Raw genomic sequence first — 21323 nt, forward strand, 5'->3', positions numbered from 1 at the left:
GTGCACAAAGCAGTTACCCTGCATGCCACAGATGCACTGCCCCGTGATCCCGGTTGTTTACATGCATGCCGAAATGCGTCGACATACAAGTCGACAAAACTAAAGTTTATATAATATGAGGATGATGTTACTTTGACTAAGCATAGCTATGAAGCAGAAACGAGGGATAATGAGTCAGGGTGGTAACTAAAGCATCATAATATTCGTTCTCGGCCATGAGTCAGGTCTAAGACAACAGATAATTCAATAAAACATAGATTTTTTTTTGCATTCTATAGAACTTAATATTAAAGAAAAAAAGTCTTAAAATGAATAAATATATTTAAATGTATTTATAATTATTATTTTAACTGTATATATTTACAATATATATTTAAATACATATATAAAGTCAACCACTGTGTCTTTATTTCATGGGGGATGCTTGGGGTGGTTTCGCCCAGGGTGCCATTTAATCTATAACCGCCACTGCCGAAGACAACCCTGACACGCAGAGAATGCGCGGTGGCGTTTGAAGGCATGAGACACAGAGCACAGACGCTCTTGATTCTGGAGGTCATTAATAACATAATAACCAACGACCAAAACAACATTTCAGATGTTTTACAGTGTGCTGGGCCTGCTGGTTTGTCCATTCACACACATTTTTATCATCACATGATCTCCAATAACAAATATCACATGCCTTTTTTTAATGCACATACTGGAATTTGTTCGGTAAAAGTGTTTCCATCGCAGTTTTTGCGCATCTTTTTTTATCGGATAAAAAGTTTATCCTACATATGTTTGTTATGCACATTTTCAAATTTTATGCATATCTTTGCATCTCCAAAATACGCATAAAATGCATGCGGGTGGATGGAAACGTAGCTAATGTGTTTTTTACATCTTTCAGAATAGTTCCCTCTTTTAGCCTAGAAGACTGTGATCACAATAATATAAGATCACTAACATACTTTCACAGATTTTTTTAAAATAAAAGAAATCGACTCAAATAAAAAATACTTTTATGCCGCAAAAATGGTTTCTCATGTTTCTCATCCAGATTTTTCAATAATTGGCAGTCTGCCGACACTGTAGTGAAAACCTTGGAAGCATGCCATGGTTAACCCTAAGTAAATACTTTATAAGTAAGCCCACACGGAATCTGCACGTGCAGAAATCCGCAGATTTCCACAGATTTTAGCCCATCATCGAGTCTGTATTTATTCAGTTTTTTAATTCATTTTATTATTATTATTGTGATATAATAATAGTAATCTTAAAATATTCATATGATTTATTTACAATACAATTTGTAAAGTAATATTGTCAGTCTTTTATAAGATATATTATATGGTAGACTTGCTTTGTTTACCAAATAAGTGGATCTAATTGGATTTTGCATTGTGAACATTAGATGTTAAAAATGTCTAATTTTTGATTTAATATATTAAGCTTTTAGTTGCGATTCTCCCAAAATCATTCCGCATAAATCCACAGATTTTTTACAGACTCCGTGTTACATTTTACTCTGCATTACTTTGTGCCTCGCGCTACCCTATACTGACACCGACGTGAAGAAACAGTTGACTGAAGTCATTTTGTTTTATGTGCACACAAAACTATTGCCATAATTTCAGAATTGTGCTGCTTCATATATTTGTAAAAATCTTTTTTTTTTAATTGTTCATTAAGGCAGATTAAATTGACCGTTTGTATTTTTTATTAACCTAAAACAGAGCTGTGGAGAGTGTTTGCTGGTTTACATCCCATACAAAAAAAAAAACAAAAAAAGATGAGGAATCCAAAAAACCATAGAAAAAAAATACAATGTAGAAAAGACATTTACTTTATATGTAGTAAATTATGTACAGACACAATGACAATGTAAAGTCCATTCACATAATCCGTTAAATACAACAACAAAGCAGCAGTATCTAATTCAATTTTGATGAGTACTGTATGTCTGCTGACAACACAACAGACAAAGTTGCAGCAAGGTTGAACAAAAAAAAGGGGGTAAACATTTGTGCAATTCAACAATTTTCTCCTCTGTCAGGAAGATGGAAGTTAAATAGTCAGCTCAAGCAGCTGTTAAAAATAAGCTGTTTATATCAAAGGCTGCTTTGTTTGTGAGAACTGACTCAGAGTGGAAGTTATGGTTAAAAACGTGTGTCCAGCAGGTTTTTTTGGCTGGGAAAAAAAAGTATGAGTACTAAAATAACTGAAGTGTGAAGCTATGATTTAATATTAAGTCTCAAAATCTACATACGCTCACTTTAAGTTCTTGAGTCACTACAGTATCGCACATAGAGGGACACATTGATGTCTAGTCCTCATTGATCTCCGCTTCAGCAGCTCTCCTTGGAAAACGAATATGATTCACAAATGGTGGACAATTACATGTAAATGCTGTTGTGGTTGTGTTTTTATGGCACTGACCATACATTTTTGTATTTAGGAAGATCTTTTGACATGGTGAGATGTTACCAGATTGACGTCTGATCAAATGAAAATGTGTAACAGTAAGTCACGACATGCTTATGTGGAACCATCTAAACCAATTTTGTCTTCTTGAACACACATTTTCAGGTGAAGTTGATTTTGAGGAATGGTTACAGGCTGAATTCCTTGTATCGTCTTGACATGTTTGCTGAAAATCCAAAATTTTACCACTTGCCCCTCTTGCTCCAGTCTTTAGGAGTGAAATGCAAACACTTGGAGTCGATTCGGAGGTGCCGCTTCTGCATTGCCCGCTCATGACCTTCCACTATGTCCTCTGATAGAGTGAGAATATACTGACCCTGCAGGAAGATCAACAGAGCCCACTTAATGCTAGAATTACAGCTGCAGTGAAAAATCATTACACAAATTCTACATTACTATTCTCTCTTGAATCAATTCTGCGCTCTAGGCTAGTTTTTAACGACAGATGGTGCCCTAGATGGCACTCTGGGCTAGTTTTTAAGAGCAGATGGCACTCTAGGCTCATTTTTAATGGTAGATGGTAATCGAAGCTAGTTTTTAACGACAGATGCTTTAGGCTAGGTTAACAGCAGATGACACTCTAGGCCCCTTTTTAACAGTAGATGGTGCTCTAAGCTAGTTTCTAAATGACAAATGGTGCACATGGCTAGTTTTTAACAGCAGATGGCGCTCTAGGCTAGTTTCTAAACAACAGATGTCGCTCTAGGCTAGTTTCTAAACAACAGATGTCGCTCTAGGCTAGTTTCTAAACAACAGATGTCGCTCTAGGCTAGTTTTTAACAGCAGATGGTGCTCTAGGCTAATTTTTAAACAGCAGACTGTGCTATAGGCTAGTTTCTAACGGCAGATGGCGCTCTAGGCTAGTTTTTAACGGCAGATGGCGCTCTAGGCTAGTTTTTAACGGCAGACGGCGCTCTAGGCTAGTTTTTAACGGCAGACGGCGCTCTAGGCTAGTTTTTAACGGCAGACGGCGCTCTAGGCTAGTTTTTAACGGCAGACGGCGCTCTAGGCTAGTTTTTAACGGCAGACGGCGCTCTAGGCTAGTTTTTAACGGGAGACGGCGCTCTAGGCTAGTTTTTAACGGGAGATGGCGCTCTAGGCTAGTTTTTAACGGGAGATGGCGCTCTAGGCTAGTTTTTAACGGGAGATGGCGCTCTAGGCTAGTTTTTAACGGCAGATGGCGCTCTAGGCTAGTTTTTAACGGCAGATGGCGCTCTTGGCTAGTTTTTAACGGCAGATGGCGCTCTTGGCTAGTTATTAACAACAGATGGCGCTCTTGGCTAGTTATTAACGACAGATGGCGCTCTTGGCTAGTTATTAACGACAGATGGCGCTCTTGGCTAGTTATTAACGACAGATGGCGCTCTAGGCTAGTTATTAACGGCAGATGGCTCTCTAGGCTAGGTTTTAAATGGCAGATGGCAATCTAGGCTAGTTTATAAATGGCGCTCTAGGCTAGGTTTTATCAGCCGATGGCACTCTATGCTAGTTTTTAATGACAGATGGCACTCTAGGCTAATTTTTTTTTAACTACAATTAGTGCCCTAGGCTAGTTTTTAATGGCAGACAGTGCTCTAGGTTACAGATGGCATTCCAGGCTAGTTTTTAACAGCAAACGGTACTCTAGACTAGAGTTCAACAGCAGATGGCGCTCTAGGCTAGTTTTCAAGCACAGAGATGGATATAATAATGATTTAGCGCCATTTGCTGTTAAAAACTTAATTGTTCAGAATCGATGCACAAGGGAATAGCAATGCATTTTGAAAATCTCGTAATCTGTGCTGAGTCGATTTCTCGAACGAAGAACATCCTGAGTGATCACTTACCTTATAATAATTGATGAGATTGAGGTATTGAAGAGTCGATATAACATCTTCTTTCTTGACGCTGGTGATCTCACTGATTTCACTGAGATGGTCAAAATTGCCATGAGATTAAAAACAAATCAACCAACTCTACAATCTCATATCTTTAAAAGGTTCATTAGAACAAATAAAAAAAAAATCTAAATTGAGATGTTTGGGTCTTATTTACTAATTTAATACTGTACTTGTGTTTTTTTTTATGGTAAAAAATACTTATGAAAATAGCATAATAAAATAAAATTGTATTATATTAAAAGATATTTCTGTTAAGCTCATAGCCTACTTGATGGTCATCTGTGGCCGTTCTCCATTCTCTGATTTGAGGTTCATGAGGATCTCCAGTATTGTCTGAGACCAGTATGAACGGTAGGAGAGCAGACCCAGATCCGATAAAGGCTTCTCTGGAGTACCAGTTTTTCCTTCCACTTTAGAGAGCTCATAACCTGAAAGATGTAAACAAGGCCCAAATGTTTATGATGCGATTTTAACTTTTATTCTACTAATGACAAGCAATAATTTTGTTCTTCAATGAAAAGACAAGATTACTCACTAAACTCGATTAGTAGTTTGCCATAGCCTCTTCTCTGGTAAGGTGGTAAAGTCAAAATGCAGGCCACATTATAGTCCTCTGTTGATTCCTTTTCCTTAATTTAGAGGATAACAAAATATTAAACACACACAGCATAATAATAAAGCTATGTTATAAAAAAGGAGGCTGACTGAAACTCCAAAATCAGTGATATAATCAAGCCCAGCAAGGACGTACCTTGGAGAAGTAGCCGACTATATGAAAACCCTTAGAGTCATACTCTGTCATTACATAGAAGAGGAAAGGATCCGTGTCATAGTAAAGAGTCTTGTGGTCCAGGAAGCATTTGGCCAATAAACACAAATTTTGGGAATACATCTGTGCGATTAAAAAAAAAAAGATTTAGCAGAACATTAAGACATCTATGGAATCTCAACATCGAATTAAACACTTAAACTTTACTCAATAAATAAAAAATAAATAAAAAAAACATAGATTTTATGTCCTTTGACTTTTTTTAATGGTAACCTATGGACAAAGTCAACCAGGGAGTTGAAATATTTGCCTTAACATGAATAAGACAATAATATGATTAAGGTGTTTACATGAGTTGTTTTTTTAATGATCATGATCCACACATTACTAGAACTTCTATGTTAAGCTGCTTTGACACAATCTACATTGTAAAAGCTATATAAATAAAGATGAATTGAATTTTACATGTTATAGCACATAGATTGATTAAGGTCTGTTGTGTCAGCACGATATACACGTTTCCTCCAGCGTTTCATGTAATTTTGAGCATTTAATTTTTAATGTGTCGACTTAACTACAGTTTGGCACTTTCACATTCATTTAGGAACATTTCATGCATGCCTCCGTTCACAAACGAGATATTGAATGCGAGGAACTGCTTGAAAGAGTGTTGTTTTAATGGAATTTGATAGCGTATGCCATATCGGGAAAAAACTCTGCATTTCGGGGTGTATGTGTCTGTGGTCCTTTACTGATTCGGTAGGTGCAGAGAATAGTGTCAAACAGCCGTGTGTGTATAGACTATCCTGTCGCAAAAGGCGGCGAAAAGTCCTACACAATGGTAATAGTTTAAGGTGTTTACATGTCTGTACTGAGCTTCAATAATGTGACTAAAATTGGTATACTCCACATGTCTTAATCCGATTTCGGTTTAGTTCGATTTTGACTTTAGTTGGATTAAGGTAATCAAAAATCGCTGTATACATGGTCAACTCTTAATCAGAGTATTTTCTTAATCATATTAAAATAGGATTATTGGTGTCCATGTAAATGTACTCACTGTTGACTTTAATCATCCAACTCATACTAGCTATTGATAATTGGTGATTGTATGGCTGCATGGATCCTTTTATCATAGTGAACCAAATAAAAAAGCTGATGTATTTATTTAATCAGTTAAAAGAGACTTCTTTTAAGAGATAGTTCACCCACAAAAAATTATTTACTCACCCTCAAGTGTTTACAAACCTTTAACAGACCCCCTAGTTTTTCACGATTGCGCGATCACTGAATCCAATGCAAAATCAAGCAAAAGTCTCAAAGTTTTGCTATCCTGAAAAATCCTCAATTAAACGCAAAATAATCACAAAACCAAAATTCCAAACCATATAATCAAAATCTATTTATTTTAGTTTGCAATTAAATGTTTTACATGACTTATAGACGTTGCATACACAGCGCACGTGATGTATTGGAGTGTCTCCTGCTCCCTCACAAGCACAACATTACATGGGGCGAGGGTGTTGTGCAGCCTGTGCAGTAAGCTGACGCGACTGAAGCGCGAGTGATTTACTGTACATGTGAAGTCAATACAAAGACATACTGTGGCGCAAATTGGGTGTTTTGTGCGTTTGACATGCTTCAGACTGCAAAATAAAGCATAAGCAAACATCTAAAATAATGGAGCAATGGAACAGACAGAAAAGCAAGCAGCTTACAATGATGGAGTCTGGTTCAAGCATGGCGGCCGCTGGACTTGACTGAATTGAAGTACATTATTTGTGCTTTACACGTAGGGTTGGTTTTATGATGCTCATGAGATCGATAAGTGATTTCATTTAACTCTTTCTCAGCAGTTAGAGAAAACCAAAACACTTCCCTGCGACAAGTTTTACGGCAATCTGTGTTTTAGGTGTATTAAGGTAGGGGAAGACCTAACACATTTTCTGAGTGAGGTACATGCCAGATCATCCAGTGAGTGAAGTCGGAGAGAGAAAAAGTTTGCGCCAAAAAATGATACAGCTTTCCTTTGGCTTAATCCCTATCATTTTAGATCTGCTTTAGATCTTGTCTTGATAGGAGACCAAAATAAAGAAGCTTTATTTTTATGATTTGTGTCATTGTGTCAGATTGCACACCTAACATAGCAGGCTACCTAATATGGTAAATAAGATTTTATATATATATATATATAATTTTTTTTATATTTATATATTTTAATCGCCAAAATTGTCCACAAATTTCTGGGAATTAGTGCCACAAAATCTGTCATTTTTTCGCGAAAAATCACAAAAGTATTATTCTTAAAACAAAAAAAAAAAAAACAAATTTTTTAATTTTAAAATTGCAAAAAACTAGGGGGTCTGCTTTAAGAGTTTCTTTGTTGTGTTGAACACAAAAGGAGATATTTGAAGAAAGCTGAAAACCTGTAACCTATCACTTCCATAGTAGGAAAAACAAATATTATATAAGTCAATGGTTACAGGATTCTAGCATTCTTCAAACTATCTTCTTTTGTGATCAGTGGTGGACTTGGGCATGGGCAATGTGGGTGATCGCCCAGGGTGGAATCTTGCTAGGGGCGGCATGAAGACTCAACCCGCCGCCCTTTTCACTTTAGTCCACGAAAGGGCAGCACGAACGCCAGTATCTTACAAGGTGCGGCATGGAGACTCAATAACCCCACCCCCACCCCTTATTTACTTTCGTCTGTGAAAGAGCGGCATGACCGCCGTTTGCCTAGAGCGCCAGTTAAGCTTGCGCCGCTACTGTTTGTGATCAACAGAATAAAGAAACTCAAAGGTTTGGAAGAAGGAAAGGGTAAGAAAACAATGACAGAATTTTCAGAATCACTTTAAGCACCCAAATTTAAAAAAAAAAAATAATTAAATAAGTCTAACTACTGGTTACCCACCTTGTTTTTACGACCATCTATTTCGAAAAAGGATATCGTTCCTTTGCGGTAGATTTCATTTCCTGGCGGGTGCCGAAGATTGCATTTTGTCTGCAAAATTTATGTACAGATGACAGTTAAGGCAGTTTAGCTGCACATTTATAAAACTTAAGCTTTTATTTTTAATATCAATATAGCAAACAGTCAAGAATGAAAAGGAATTGACAGATAAAAAAGATAAATTAGCTAAATTATCTCATTCTGTATTTACTTAATATAAAAATTTGCTTTTCTCATTAGACTGAATTATTATACATGTAATGAAATAGGCTAAATAATGTATGAACAGGTTGTTGGAAAAATTGAACTGTAAGAATATTTGAACCTGCACAAATAAAGGACATGAGCAATTTAAAAATACAGGCTAAAACATCCCAGATTTAACCTGTTTTATCAACTTTACTCTACACATTTTTTAGATTCATGGACAATTTTCCTCATTCACCTCAAAATAACCATAAAAATTGAAAACAAAATAAAACACAAGGCTAAGACTTTAGTTAAGGTCACAATTCACGGTAATAACAAACCATTAACTAAAACTACTAGCTCAAACTACTAATTAGCTGTTTATTAATAGTTAGTAAGGTTTAGGTGTTGGGTAGAATCAGGAATGCAGAATAAGATCATACTTTATAACTACTAATGAACAGTTCATATCTTAATAATAGGCAGGTAATAAGCCAGTAGTTAATAGCATGAATTGTGACCTAAAGTGTTACCCATACAAGGAGCAAAAATAAAAACACTCTTATATGATGCCGTTTCATCTGGTCCTAGAACAGCTCTTACCAGGTGCCTCTGTAGACACTTGAGGCTCTTGAGATACTTGAGACAGAATTCACATAGATAGAGGATGGGAAGCGTGGTAAGTTCCTGTGGGTATGGAGAGAAGTACCACGGCTTTAGTCTGTGCCGGCCCAGCTCAATACAGTCTATGTTCTTCATTCGTGTGATGATGTCATCGTGACTGCGGTCCGACACCAAACTACCAGTCATGCGAGGAGCAGAGGGAATACCATCAGAACTGTCCTGAGAATCCTGAAAGCAAACACTGGAGTTAGAAAGACCGCTCGACATCTTATATTTCTAGCATTTTGTTTGTTTGTTGCGTTGTTTATTTACTGCCACATCAGCAACTTATAACTGTTCCATGGCTAGATCAATATAGATGAAAATATCTTGCTTAATAATAACAACTTCATAATTCATAGATAATAGATAAATAAAATGTACAAAACTTTACATTAAAAACATTAGATAAGATTTTTCAGTTCAATATAAGATAAATAGCTTAAATTTCTTAGGTAAGTGATTAACCTCAGTTATGAGCAGGATGTTTTGCAGTATGTAGCATTGACCTAGTGGTTGAACTAGGTATCACAGTTGAAATATTAAGTGTTTTTTTTGGTTTTGTTTTTTAACCCGGCCCTGACTATGCACATACAGGTTGCCAGATTGGCAACACAAACAGGAGCAAGCATGCTTTACAATTTAACCTTAAAATCTAAGCTGCTCAGCTAATATTTACATTTGTAATATTTGTACAATTTGCCAATTAAAAAACATCTCGTGTGGATTTTAATAACTCGGAATCTGCATCTCATTTCGAAGGCTGTTAGGCTACGTTCACACTGCCAGGCTTAGTGCTCAAATCTGATTTTTTCCTCAGATCTGATCCTTTTGCATGGCTGTTCACACTGCCCTTATAAATGTGGCCAATATTAGATTTGCAGTGTGAACAGATCATGGTCCTAAACTGACCCGCATGCACAAAAGTAGTTACGGACAGGACAAAATGTCTAATTATGCACACGTGATACTGTATGAAGTAAGCACGTTGTCAGATCATGCTTATAAGATTATTTCCATTTTCACAGACAACTGTGGTGTATTTTAAGAACTGTAAATGATTGTTCTGCTACTACTAATGTGTATTTCGACATTTGGAATCTAAAATAAATCACTTGTGATTGAAAACACTGATCATTTGCGATTTGACAACCACGGTGCGCTTTTGTTTGACCACCGGCGTAGTGAACTCATAAATGGTTAATGAGCAGCCGCAGACTAAACTGTGAAGGCGGAGTTGTTTTATGTCCGTTTGCATTTAATTTTACTTCGTTATAAACAGCAGACACGTACAGAAGGGGGTTTTGGGTGCTCGAGCACCTGCCCTTTTTTCTCTCGGAAAGAAAGTTCTCCCTCCTTTGCAAACGGATCCCCTATCCGCAACACGCACGACTCTCTTCAGCTTCGCGATCAACCCGTGCCCCAATTGTTAACAAGCACCAGTTCTGCCTTCAAAATCTGTTTCAAAATGAACATCCAACTTTCTGTGGTAAAGTAATCACCGTGTGTGCCATTCTACTGTGATGCTGAGGAGTAGATGAGGTTTGCAGCACAGAATGAAGACGCATGTCGCTCAAAGATTATGTAAAAGTCACATGGAATCAGACATAACCATTCACACTGCAGTCGCATTGCAAACCATCAGATCTGTGTCTGATTTAAGACTACATATAAAAGTGCCACAAATCTGACCTGAAAAGATCAGATTCCATGCGGTTTGGGCTGTTCACACTGTCATCACCTGAGTCACATGTGGGCAAAAAAATCAGATTCGGGCCACATTTAGCTGCAGTGTGAACGTAGCCTTACTGACCTCCGAAGCTTGCATTTTCAGCCGGGCCCACATATATTAAGACATCCTTCAAGAATAAAATTAAATAGGCTGTGTTTTCCACCTAAGCAGGGCACGGTGCTGAAATATAATTGAGTAAACTGACACCAAAACAAAGACAGTCATTGTGACAAAGAACACACTTTTACAAAGGAGAATAACTAACTTTAGCATTAATTTTCACATAAAAGTATGTTCACTTAGCATGTTTCTAAAACATCTTCAAACATTACAACATATTAATGCTTTAGAAACGTCCAAAAATTACATGGAGCATCTTTAATAACAAGAAAAGCATTATTACCTAACAATTAACCTTAAAAGAGAAATAGAGAATCAAACACAATGATCTCCCTTAACACAAGAATAACTGACTCTTGAATTTCAGATCATTTCTACATCTGAAGAGTCATACTATACTTTAAAAGTGCTAAGTTTTGACTTTGACAGACATGCAGTAAAGGCAATGGGAATTAAAGCAGACAGACCTCTCCTGGGGGCAAATAGACGGTGGAGGAGCGGGGGCTGTTATTCTGGAACACCTTTACAATCTAACAGAAAAACACAAATGGGTGCAATGCTTTTAGACATTTTACTTGATAGTGGAAAAGCAGGTGACAAAGACAAATCAGAAATTGCCAAAACAAAATAAGCATAACAAAAACATTTTAAATATTGGAAGATTACGGGACAAAGGGCCTAATTATTTTATGTATATTCAACAGCCCAAAAGTGTAATGTTTTAAATCTCAAGTAGAAGAAAATAAGCTCACTTTGAATCATTTTTCTTTTTTAATCACCCATATCTCCTGACATTCAACAGACTAGATGTGCTAACCTTGAAATATGCAATATGAGAATACACTAAAATAACTTGGCAAGACTTTACAATATTTGGGACCCAAAGATAATGCATTTACTAACAATAAACATACATTTATACCAGCATATTCATCTTTGTTAATGTTAGTAAATGAAAAAGTTGTTCATTGTTAGTTTAGGTTAACGCAAAGTGCATTAACTAATGTTAACAAGGACCGAGTTGGATTTCAACAATAACAATAATTAATAAATGCTGTACAAGCATAATTTGCTATGCTTATGTTAGAAAATAAATTAACTATCATTAACTACATGTCCCGTATTAATTTGGGTTACAAATAATAGAAATCAATTTTTGATAATTACGACATGGGATTCAACAATTTTAAACAAAGATTTGAAAGAAAAACAAAGGTGTATTGTGTAATGTTAATAAAACATGTCAATCGAACTGTAGGTCCTACCTCCTCCGTCCCGACACAATTTTTCCTTTTTCTTCCTGGTTGAGAAGGAATTAGACGACGTGTTGTGCCATTCTTGAATAAGAAAAAACAAAAGGTAAGAAAACAAAAGTTTAGAAAGTCAGCTTTACTTTGCAGATTAAATAAAAATTAAAAGTTTAAAAATGTTTCAGATCAAGAAATCCAAAAGAGAACAGTGACTAAGAATGGCGACAGAAAATGTAAGATAAAACCTAGTTCTAAAATTGCAACTAGAGGCTGATTTATACTTCTGTGTCAAGCGCACGCGTATGGCCCAATGCTGCCTTCACGTGGTCGAATACTAACGTCGATGCGCACCTTTCAAAAAATCTAATTGCACGCTGCAACAACGCATAGCGCAAGCTCTGTGATTGATCAACTTGGCAGCTGTGATGAGTGTAGGTAGTGCTGAGAGCCATGAGCCCGATGGTGTTTACAAGTGTCGAGTCGCGTGATTGAGCTCCAGGGGTCTGTTCCGTACGTGGATTACTCAATTAGCTGGATTTGGTTATTGACGATTTGACACGATCCAGGATCGTTTCGCTCTTCAAAACTGATTCGAGAGTTGTTGTCATATCAACAGGTCTGGTAGCTCAAACCTGCTTGGGAGCAGGTTTATTTCATGTAAACAGGATTAGATCGGGTCTTTTCAAGCAAACTTGATACTGAATGTACCAAATGCTGATATTTTCTTACAGTGGTAACATAGATAGATTATATACACTTGGAAAAATAGTAAAACAGTTTATATACAGATAAAATAGTTTATATATACACAGTTATCATTTATAATAATTCATATTATTTAATATTAAATAATCATATTTATGTTTATATACATAAACATTTAAAAATATATATAAATAAAACTTATGCAATCTGCACTCCAAAATAAAAGTACGGGGTGGTTCTCCCCATGGTGATCAAAGAAAACATTTATTAATTTGGGTTTTTTTAGATACAAACATGTACTATTTTAAGGTACTGATCCAGCTTTAGTACAGTTTCTGTATGATAAAAGACAACATTCACAATATTCAACTGTTTTTTTTTTTTTTTATAAAGGGACAATAATCTATGCAGTCATGCACGTGTTTTGACATCTAATATGCTGGTGATTTGATGCTTTGCAAAAGTTGCAGACACCTTTACCAATATCAAAATGCTTTTTTGATGCGAAATTAATTTAAATTCCTTTCGCCGATTAAGAAATTAAAATAGGTCTAGGCTACTATATTAAAGAAAATCCCATCTAAAATGTAAAATTAAATAAATTGCTAAATACTCGACACATCAAAGTATAAAGCCTGCAGTCCACACCAAATGTGGAAAGTTATTGCACGTCATATTTAACAAACCGTTTACTACGATTTTTATATAATTTTACTCACATGGATAATTGAAAATTAAATCAGAATGTCATTACGCTGCTATGCCGTCAGCCAATCATTGCATTGCTGATCATGATTTCGAGAATCGATTGATCGGTCCTTCATAACACACACAAAGATCTCAGATGAATTCATCCAGACATTTGAGAACTGGTTTGAAGAACCAAATTAGCCAGAGATCAGTTATTAAGATTAAAAGATTCAGGATCTGCCAAATCATCTTAGATCATTTAAGCGAGGTATGAAGAACGAACCCCGAAGAACGAACCCTAGGTGGAAACTTTGTTTTGTGTTTACCTTATGATTACAGTTGTTGCATGTGCGCCGGTTCCCGCCTCTGAATGAGCGAGTTTGAGCTACTTGTAGCGTTCAGAAAGAAGTAAACACTCGCGAAAAAACTCAACACAGAAAAAGAAAACCCTACTGCCAGCTAGTGTTTCGGAAGTGTTATTGCGGAGCAACACAAACAGCAGGCAGAAGTATAAATGCAGGACTACGCGCAAGACAGGCACCGTGGGTCACACCGATCACTCGACACAGAACTATAAATCAGCGTTAACAGAGACCACTGGTGTAAAAAGAGGTGAAATAAAATGTAAAAATTACCGTGGTGAGAGATGTGAGCTGCTCGTGTTCTTCTCTGGCTTTAATGCTGAATGAGGAGTCCCTCATGGCGGGATACACAGAGGCCTGACTGGCCTCTGCAGAGCTGGGAAGTGAAGGCACTGGAGTCGCTGCAGTAACTTGTGTAGCCAAAGAGACAGACTCTGCTTTTCTCTTCTGAAAGAGCAATCAGAAAGATGGAAAACTACTTCTCTGCATTCAAATTAATGAGGAGAATTTAAGGAAAAAAAGACACTAAGCTCAATTATAACAATAACATTAGTAAAAAATAATTGAATAAAGTGGTGGAAAGCTCTCTAAACTGTGCTGATGATGTAAAATGATCACTTAAAATTCGGAACTAAATTTTTAGAAATTAAAAATTCTGTTTAGTTCATGGTAGCATAAAACATTTGAGAGACAAGCTAAATGCAAAAGGATTCAGTGTTGAGGATTTGAATAATACACTCAATTAAGAGTAAAACCAACCACACTAATGGCTGAATAATAAATCACAATAATAATAATAATAATAATAATAATAATAATAATAATAATAATAATAATAATAATGTGATCTTGAGCCACTTACCTCATATTATAAAATCACACATTACATTGAGCAATGAGTGTGTTGGTAATGAATGATGTTTATACATTTAGTTCTGACAAGACATGAAATGCTTTCATATACACTACCTGACAAAAGTCTTGTCTCTTATCCAAGTTTTAGAAACAACAAATAATAACTTGACTTGATCATTTGGTATCAGAAGTGGCTTACATGAAAGACAAAGGCCTCTAGATTACGCTTATTTTACCAAAATAAAATATGATCATGCTTTAATTTTTATTACTTAATTAGGACAGTACGGTCTAACTTTGCTTAGACAAAAGTCTTGTCACTTAACAGAAAAATGTACAGTATAGAATATAAAGTCATGGTGCAGTGGAAAATGAATGAATATTGTGTATGATACCCATGAGCTTGGAGGACTGCATCCATACATCTTTGCAGTGACTCAAATCACTTATTAATAAAGTCATCTGGAATGGCAAAGGACTCGCAGAGTTCATCAAGATTTTTTGGATTCATCGTCAATGCCTCCATCTTACCCCAGACATGCTCAATAATGTTCATGTCTGGTGAATGGGCTGGCCAATCCTGGAGCACCTTGACCTTCTTTGCTTTTAGGAACTTTGATGTGGAGGCTTAAGTATGAGGAGAGCTATCCTGCTGAAGAATTTGCCCTCTCCTGTGGTTTAAATGTATTGGGCCCCCATACTGAATGTAACCCCAAACCATGATGTTTCCTTCACCTAACTTGACTGATTTCAATGAGAATCTTGGGTCCATGCGGGTTCCAATAGGTCTTCTGCAGTATTTGTGATGATTGGGATGCAGTTCAACATCAGAAAAATCTACCTTCTGCCACTTTTCCAAGTGATCCACTAGAAGTCAAGTTATTATTTGTTGCTCTTACAGCTGGGATCAACAAGACTTTTGTCAGGTAGTGTACATTACTAAAAGTAAAAATAATAATTAAAAAAAGCCTGGTTTTAAAACCTGCAATATTTTCTGATATACGTCTTCTTTAAAATGAGACCAAGCTTAAATCTGCGCACTAAAGCATTGCCAATCATCTAAGCTGAAAATATTATTAATTTCTGTTTGTGATGGCGACAGTTAAGGGGTTAAAATGTAAATTAACACAACGAGGCAAAGATTGCATCCCTCACAGTTACTGAAAAGTCTTCAACTAAACTCAAGCCCATTGATTAAAAAAAGCTTAACAGATTGAGTTTGATTAGTGTACAATGGGCATGTTTGTCTGTACCGGTGTGGGGAGGGTTTTGCCTCTTGAAGGAGCTGAAGCAGACTGAACGTTGAGATCTAGACTCTTCCTCTGAATTTGAACAGAAAGGAAGAGAGGATGGTAAAGGAGAACATGGCATGTAAACAACTGTTTGTGGCACAATGTTGGGTGAGGGCGTTTCACACACACCATCATCGAAATCCTAACAGTGCAAGCAGAGGAACAAGAAATCATACCACTTCTCTTTCTGGAGAGCTGGGACGAGACCCCGGCAGGCCATTCTTTGTAGGGGTCTTTGCCTCCTTTTTGGGAAATTGGAGCTTCTTCAAGTCTAGCCGGTCTGGAGTCACCCATTCGTCCAGTCGCTTATTGACTTTACAAAACAGAAATCCAATAAAGTGCCGATTAAAACACGTGTTCAATAAATAAATTGTATTCATGCGAGAGTAAATGATGTGTAGAAGCAGACGGTTAATACTTACAGTCAATATAGTGGACATAGTAGAGCTTTCTGCTAGGAATGTCCTTGACGCTAAGAATTTCAGCCAATGCTTTGGATTAACAAAAAAAGATAAATAAACACATCACAATTTGAACTGATGAAAGTCAATGGGGCACCATGAAATCAAAATGCCATTTTAATGGAACAATGTTGTAAGTAGAATATACAATTTTTTACAAGCATTTTTTTTTTTATAAATAGAAAAGGTTGGACGAATTGAAGGATGGATAAAAAGATGGGGGGAAATTATATTAATTTAAAGTCCTTTGTTCTATGTATGAAAGCACCAGACATTTAAAAATACTACACTTTCAGATTGCATGATATTGGGAAAATCAGACATTGTGATATTTTGTTTTGCTGAAATATATATTGCGATACGAATATAATTTTACCAGATGATCTGAATAGCTGTATTTGGGAAGATTTCATTCATTTAGATCAGAGATGCCCAAACTAGGACCCGCAGGCCAAAGATGGCCCATGGTAACCTTTGATTTGGCCCACCATCTCACTTGAGAAGAGAGGGAGAATGATGGGTATCCTTTTGAGATTGTCAATTCAAATTTAATATAACCCTTTGTTTGTTTTATTGTTAAAAGCTAACTGAAATTAAGTTTCAATTAAATGGTGTAAATGAATCAGCTTTTGTTTAAACGTACATGCTGTCACCGGACAATGCCGAGACTTTGCTGAGCAAATCAAGTCAAAGGCAGATTCTGCTTGACTAGTGTATGCAGCATTGAACTACACTGTTATAAATGTGATTGTTTATGTTTTTATTGCAATAAGTTATCATTTAAGAGGTTAAACTGCATTAGCACATACGATTTAAAGTAATGTTTTCTTTTTATTTTGAAATATTATTACATATATTAGGAAATTACCCATCACAACTTTAATGCAATAAAATTTGGTAAATTTTCCCTGTCAATGATAGTTGCTTTTGGCCCTTTATACGAAAAGGTTTGGGCACCCCTGATTTAGATCAACAAAGATCAGAATCAGTTTTATTGCCAAGTGTGCTTCACACACACAAGGAATTTGTTTTGGCTACAGAAGCTTCCAGTGTACATAAAGTTCTTTAACGCAGTGTGTCTGCATAAAATATGATAAATTACAAGCATATATAAATATGAAAGAGCAAAAATAGAAGTTAAATAGACAGAACTTTATGGTTTTCTGGGAATACAAACAGTATTCAAGTACAGAAATTGAAGAATCAAATGAAAAACAACATGATTATTATTGTATTAATAATTTAAAAAATATAATCTAATGCTGCGATTTGACTATTGCTGATACACACATTGCGATATCAATGCTCAAACAATAAATTGTTCAGCCTTACTACACTTAAATATAAACAACTTTAATTGACGCAAACAGACGGCTTCAGTAAAAGCATATGATTAACAGCATCAAAGTTCACAACAGATCTCCGTTTCACAGTTATTGTTAAAGGGGAAATGAAGCACTATATGTTAAACAAACTCGATTAATTTAGCCATTTAGAAGAAAACGGCATGTTTTACTATAAATTTTAGACCTAGGGTGCCGCCATCTTGGAATGCCGCTGTGTCTGACGTCACGGGGTTGGTTCAGTTCTCTTAGCTGAGCAGATACAATGGAGGTAAAGGAGACTGTAAGGCCAAATTTAGCCAGTAAGTGAAGTTGTGGACATGGAACTGGTGCAAATACAAGCATCAGATGTGTGTCTAATATAAAAGTATATATATATTTATTCTATTTTTCCCCTTTTAATTATCGATCATTTGATACGCTTTGCTTCACTCTCTGTATTAATCTGCCTGGCTGGGTTTCAACAATGGTAGTAACGGACTGAACACAGAGACTGAACAGCCTAGTCTATAGTAAAACATGCTGTACAAAATAAGGTAAACTTGACTGAGTGCATCATTTCCCCTTTAAAAATCAATTTTCCAATGGAGAAAATGTTTACTTCCAGAATACTTTGCATGCATCGACTGTTAGAAAGGTTGCTTTTGCAATATATCTTAGCTGCTTATATATATATATATATATGGGCTGGCCGATTAATCGAAAAGATATCAAAATCGTCATTCAGACCCTACAATGGATCTAACTTTTCCAGGTAAATTTTTTTCTATTTCTTTCCCTACTGTGGAGTCACGTGATCCCGCTCTGTTAGCCACACTTTGCAGCCACATCTGATCTCTGGTCAAGTAGGATGATGGAACCATTCTTGAGCCTTACTTAGGACGATGACTGAAAGCTGACCCAGAGATGCCTTGAGATGGCATATTATACATTACATTAAAATGACTATTGACATAAAATATTTGTTTACAGAAGATGCAAGAAATGCACTGTTTAAAATATTCTTTACAGGATATGAAAGAGTTCTTTTATTTAGAAGAGATACTGCTTATTTTCTACTTTTAATATGAAAAACACAGAAAATTATTTACTTTGTTTTTAAAATAGAAGTTATTTATTTTCACTTTTTTATAAGGAAAAAACTGACTGTTCGTTTTAGGCAATGTGGTTTTTAATTTCAGGTGTTCAATGTTGATGTTCAATAAACATTCATAGATAGTAGTGTGTTTCCTTCAATTATAATTTTAAAATCAAGTAATGCACCCTTCATTCAAACATCTCTCACTTGTAATATGTGAGCATATATACTATACAAAACCTGTCGGTGAACTATGAGAGCAAAAAATAAATGCATAAATAAAATAATCGTAATGGAGTTGAAATGTTCATTAATCGAGATTTTGTTTTTAGGCCAAAACGCCCAGCCCTAATAAATGTATGTATGTATGTATGTATGCATGCATGTATGTGTATATATATATATATTGTTTACGATGGTACTCTGAATATACAGTCTGAAATCACATGCAAGTATGACTTAAAAACAACATTAGCACTATTTATTTGACTGTGAACAATGTTTCTTTATGTAACTTCAATAGCCATAGGCTGCTGATATAATTTCACTATTTAGAATTTGCTATTTAGAATACTTTTCTGAAATTATATTATTATTGAGAAAGTCATGATGTGTGAATTTAAAACCAACTTTAAGTTACCTCAATGAAGCAAAACCCTTGACCAGCTTGGAAATCATGTAGAACAAGCTACAATCACACGCTGTTTCCATGGATTTATATTTTAGAGCTAAATATGTAGTAGTTGAAATGATTTAATAGCTATGCCAAAGCGTTGTATTTTTCCAAGACATTTTGTTACACCGTTGTATGATTTACATTAAATGTATCATCATTTAGGAGTACCACAGTGCGTTTAATATACCAACTTAATAACTTTAATTCTATAAATAAATAACACATCCCTTAATAAAATGAAAAAGCAAAATGAGTTTCATTTATAGCCGACACATTTAGGTATCAGTAAGCGCACCGGGGTCTTTTGTTTACATTCGTTACGGAGCTCAGCTTGACACTTACGCCACTCGTCTTCATTTTCTTGGTTTTTTCGCAGCACCGGAAGACGGCAGCCTTCAACAATTTCCACCTACGAGGACAAAAGGCTTTTAGAAATGACAGGGGCTGATGACAATAGACTAAATGTGTTTTAAACAACATTTAAACAGCAGACAAGACTGTGCGCCGCTTACCGCAGGCTCCGCCATGTTGGTCACTCACAGCATCTCCAAGCAGCACAGAATTGTGGGTAAAACGTTTTTATTGCTCTGGGGGGCGCTGACTGCACTGTTTCCCATAGCTGTACTGATATCCGCTTCTTCTTTTGTTTCTCCTTTTTCTTCAGCGTTTTAATGAACCCACTTTTGCATTTTCCACCACCTACTGGAAAGGAGTGTGGCGCACTGACGCTAAAGCAAAGAAAATAAACCCCTATTCAAACAAAAATCCAGTTTATCAAAGGGATAGTTCACCCTAAAATGAAAATGTACTCACTATTTACTCACCCTCAGGTGGTTCCAAACCTTTATGAGTATCTTAATTCTGTTAGATATTTGAAACCATTGACATTGTAGGAAAAACAAATACCACAGAAATTAATGGGGTTTCCAGCCTTCCTCTAAATATCTTCTTCAAGTCAAGCAAGGTTTGGAATATAATATAAAGTTCAAATATTGATACAGAGTTAAAGTGATAGATTTTTTAAAAAGTAGGTCTATTTGTTTAGTTTTTCAGTGAAAACTAAATAAATACATTAGAAGGGGTAGCATTGGTCTTGTGTAGATGTTGTCTTCTATTCTTATCCCTTTTTCCCCAACTATCCATCAATCCATTCATCCATCCATCTGTCCATTCATTCCCATATATGAAAAAATACTGTAGTAGTTTTTAGTAAATACTACAGTGTTTTTGGACCTTGCTATAGGAAAGAACTTGAAGTAATCGTTTGGTTTTCATTCTATATTTTCTTTGGTAACACAATAGCAAACAAATTACTGTAGTTTTCTACAACTAGGTAAATTACTAAGGGTAAATTACACTGCAATCCACCACAGTTCACTGTAACTACAGTATTTATACAGTTTAGTTCACGAAAGTTAATATTAGGCTTATACTGTAGCATTTCTTAACAGTGTTGTAAATACTAATATATACATATAGTATTATACACTTTACAATAGTATGGTTCAAAAACACTATAGTATATACTATAAATTACTATAGTATTTATTATTCATGTGGGTTCATTAATTAATTTTTGCCACATCTCATTTACAGTTCTACACTTATTACTTCCAGTTACCTCATCTGAACATGTAACTCAGTGTCATGATGTTTTGCTTGTTTAGCTGTATTAGCTTGTTTAGCTGTAGGCTATCAGCTTTTTTTAGCTGTATTAGCTTGTTTAGCTGTGCAACCCAACACCTTATTTGCTTCTATCGGGATCCATAGGTAAAACAAGTCTACAAAGAAATTCAAGGTTAAGTGATTATGCGAGTCAGATTTCATTTATTCATT

At 35.8% G+C, this 21323-nt stretch overlaps 1 protein-coding gene across 1 annotated transcript; it reads right to left on the reverse strand.

Annotated features, from left to right (window-relative positions):
• Window positions 1-1790: 1790 nt before the first annotated feature.
• kat5b (K(lysine) acetyltransferase 5b) lies at window positions 1791-20079 on the reverse strand. The gene is made up of 15 exons (XM_056458766.1): window positions 20000-20079; window positions 19830-19896; window positions 16352-16420; window positions 16106-16242; window positions 15891-15959; window positions 14056-14229; window positions 12041-12112; window positions 11243-11305; window positions 8864-9112; window positions 8033-8122; window positions 5101-5241; window positions 4885-4978; window positions 4618-4777; window positions 4296-4377; window positions 1791-2786 (listed from the first exon to the last, which is right to left on the reverse strand). Exons 1-15 carry the CDS (start codon window positions 20012-20014, stop codon window positions 2652-2654), a joined length of 1617 nt encoding a protein of 538 aa, XP_056314741.1. The 5' UTR covers window positions 20015-20079; the 3' UTR covers window positions 1791-2651.
• Between the last annotated feature and the right edge of the window lie 1244 nt (window positions 20080-21323).

Source organism: Danio aesculapii, chromosome 5 (genome assembly GCF_903798145.1).
Source record: "Danio aesculapii chromosome 5, fDanAes4.1, whole genome shotgun sequence".
Lineage (NCBI taxonomy): Eukaryota > Metazoa > Chordata > Actinopteri > Cypriniformes > Danionidae > Danio > Danio aesculapii.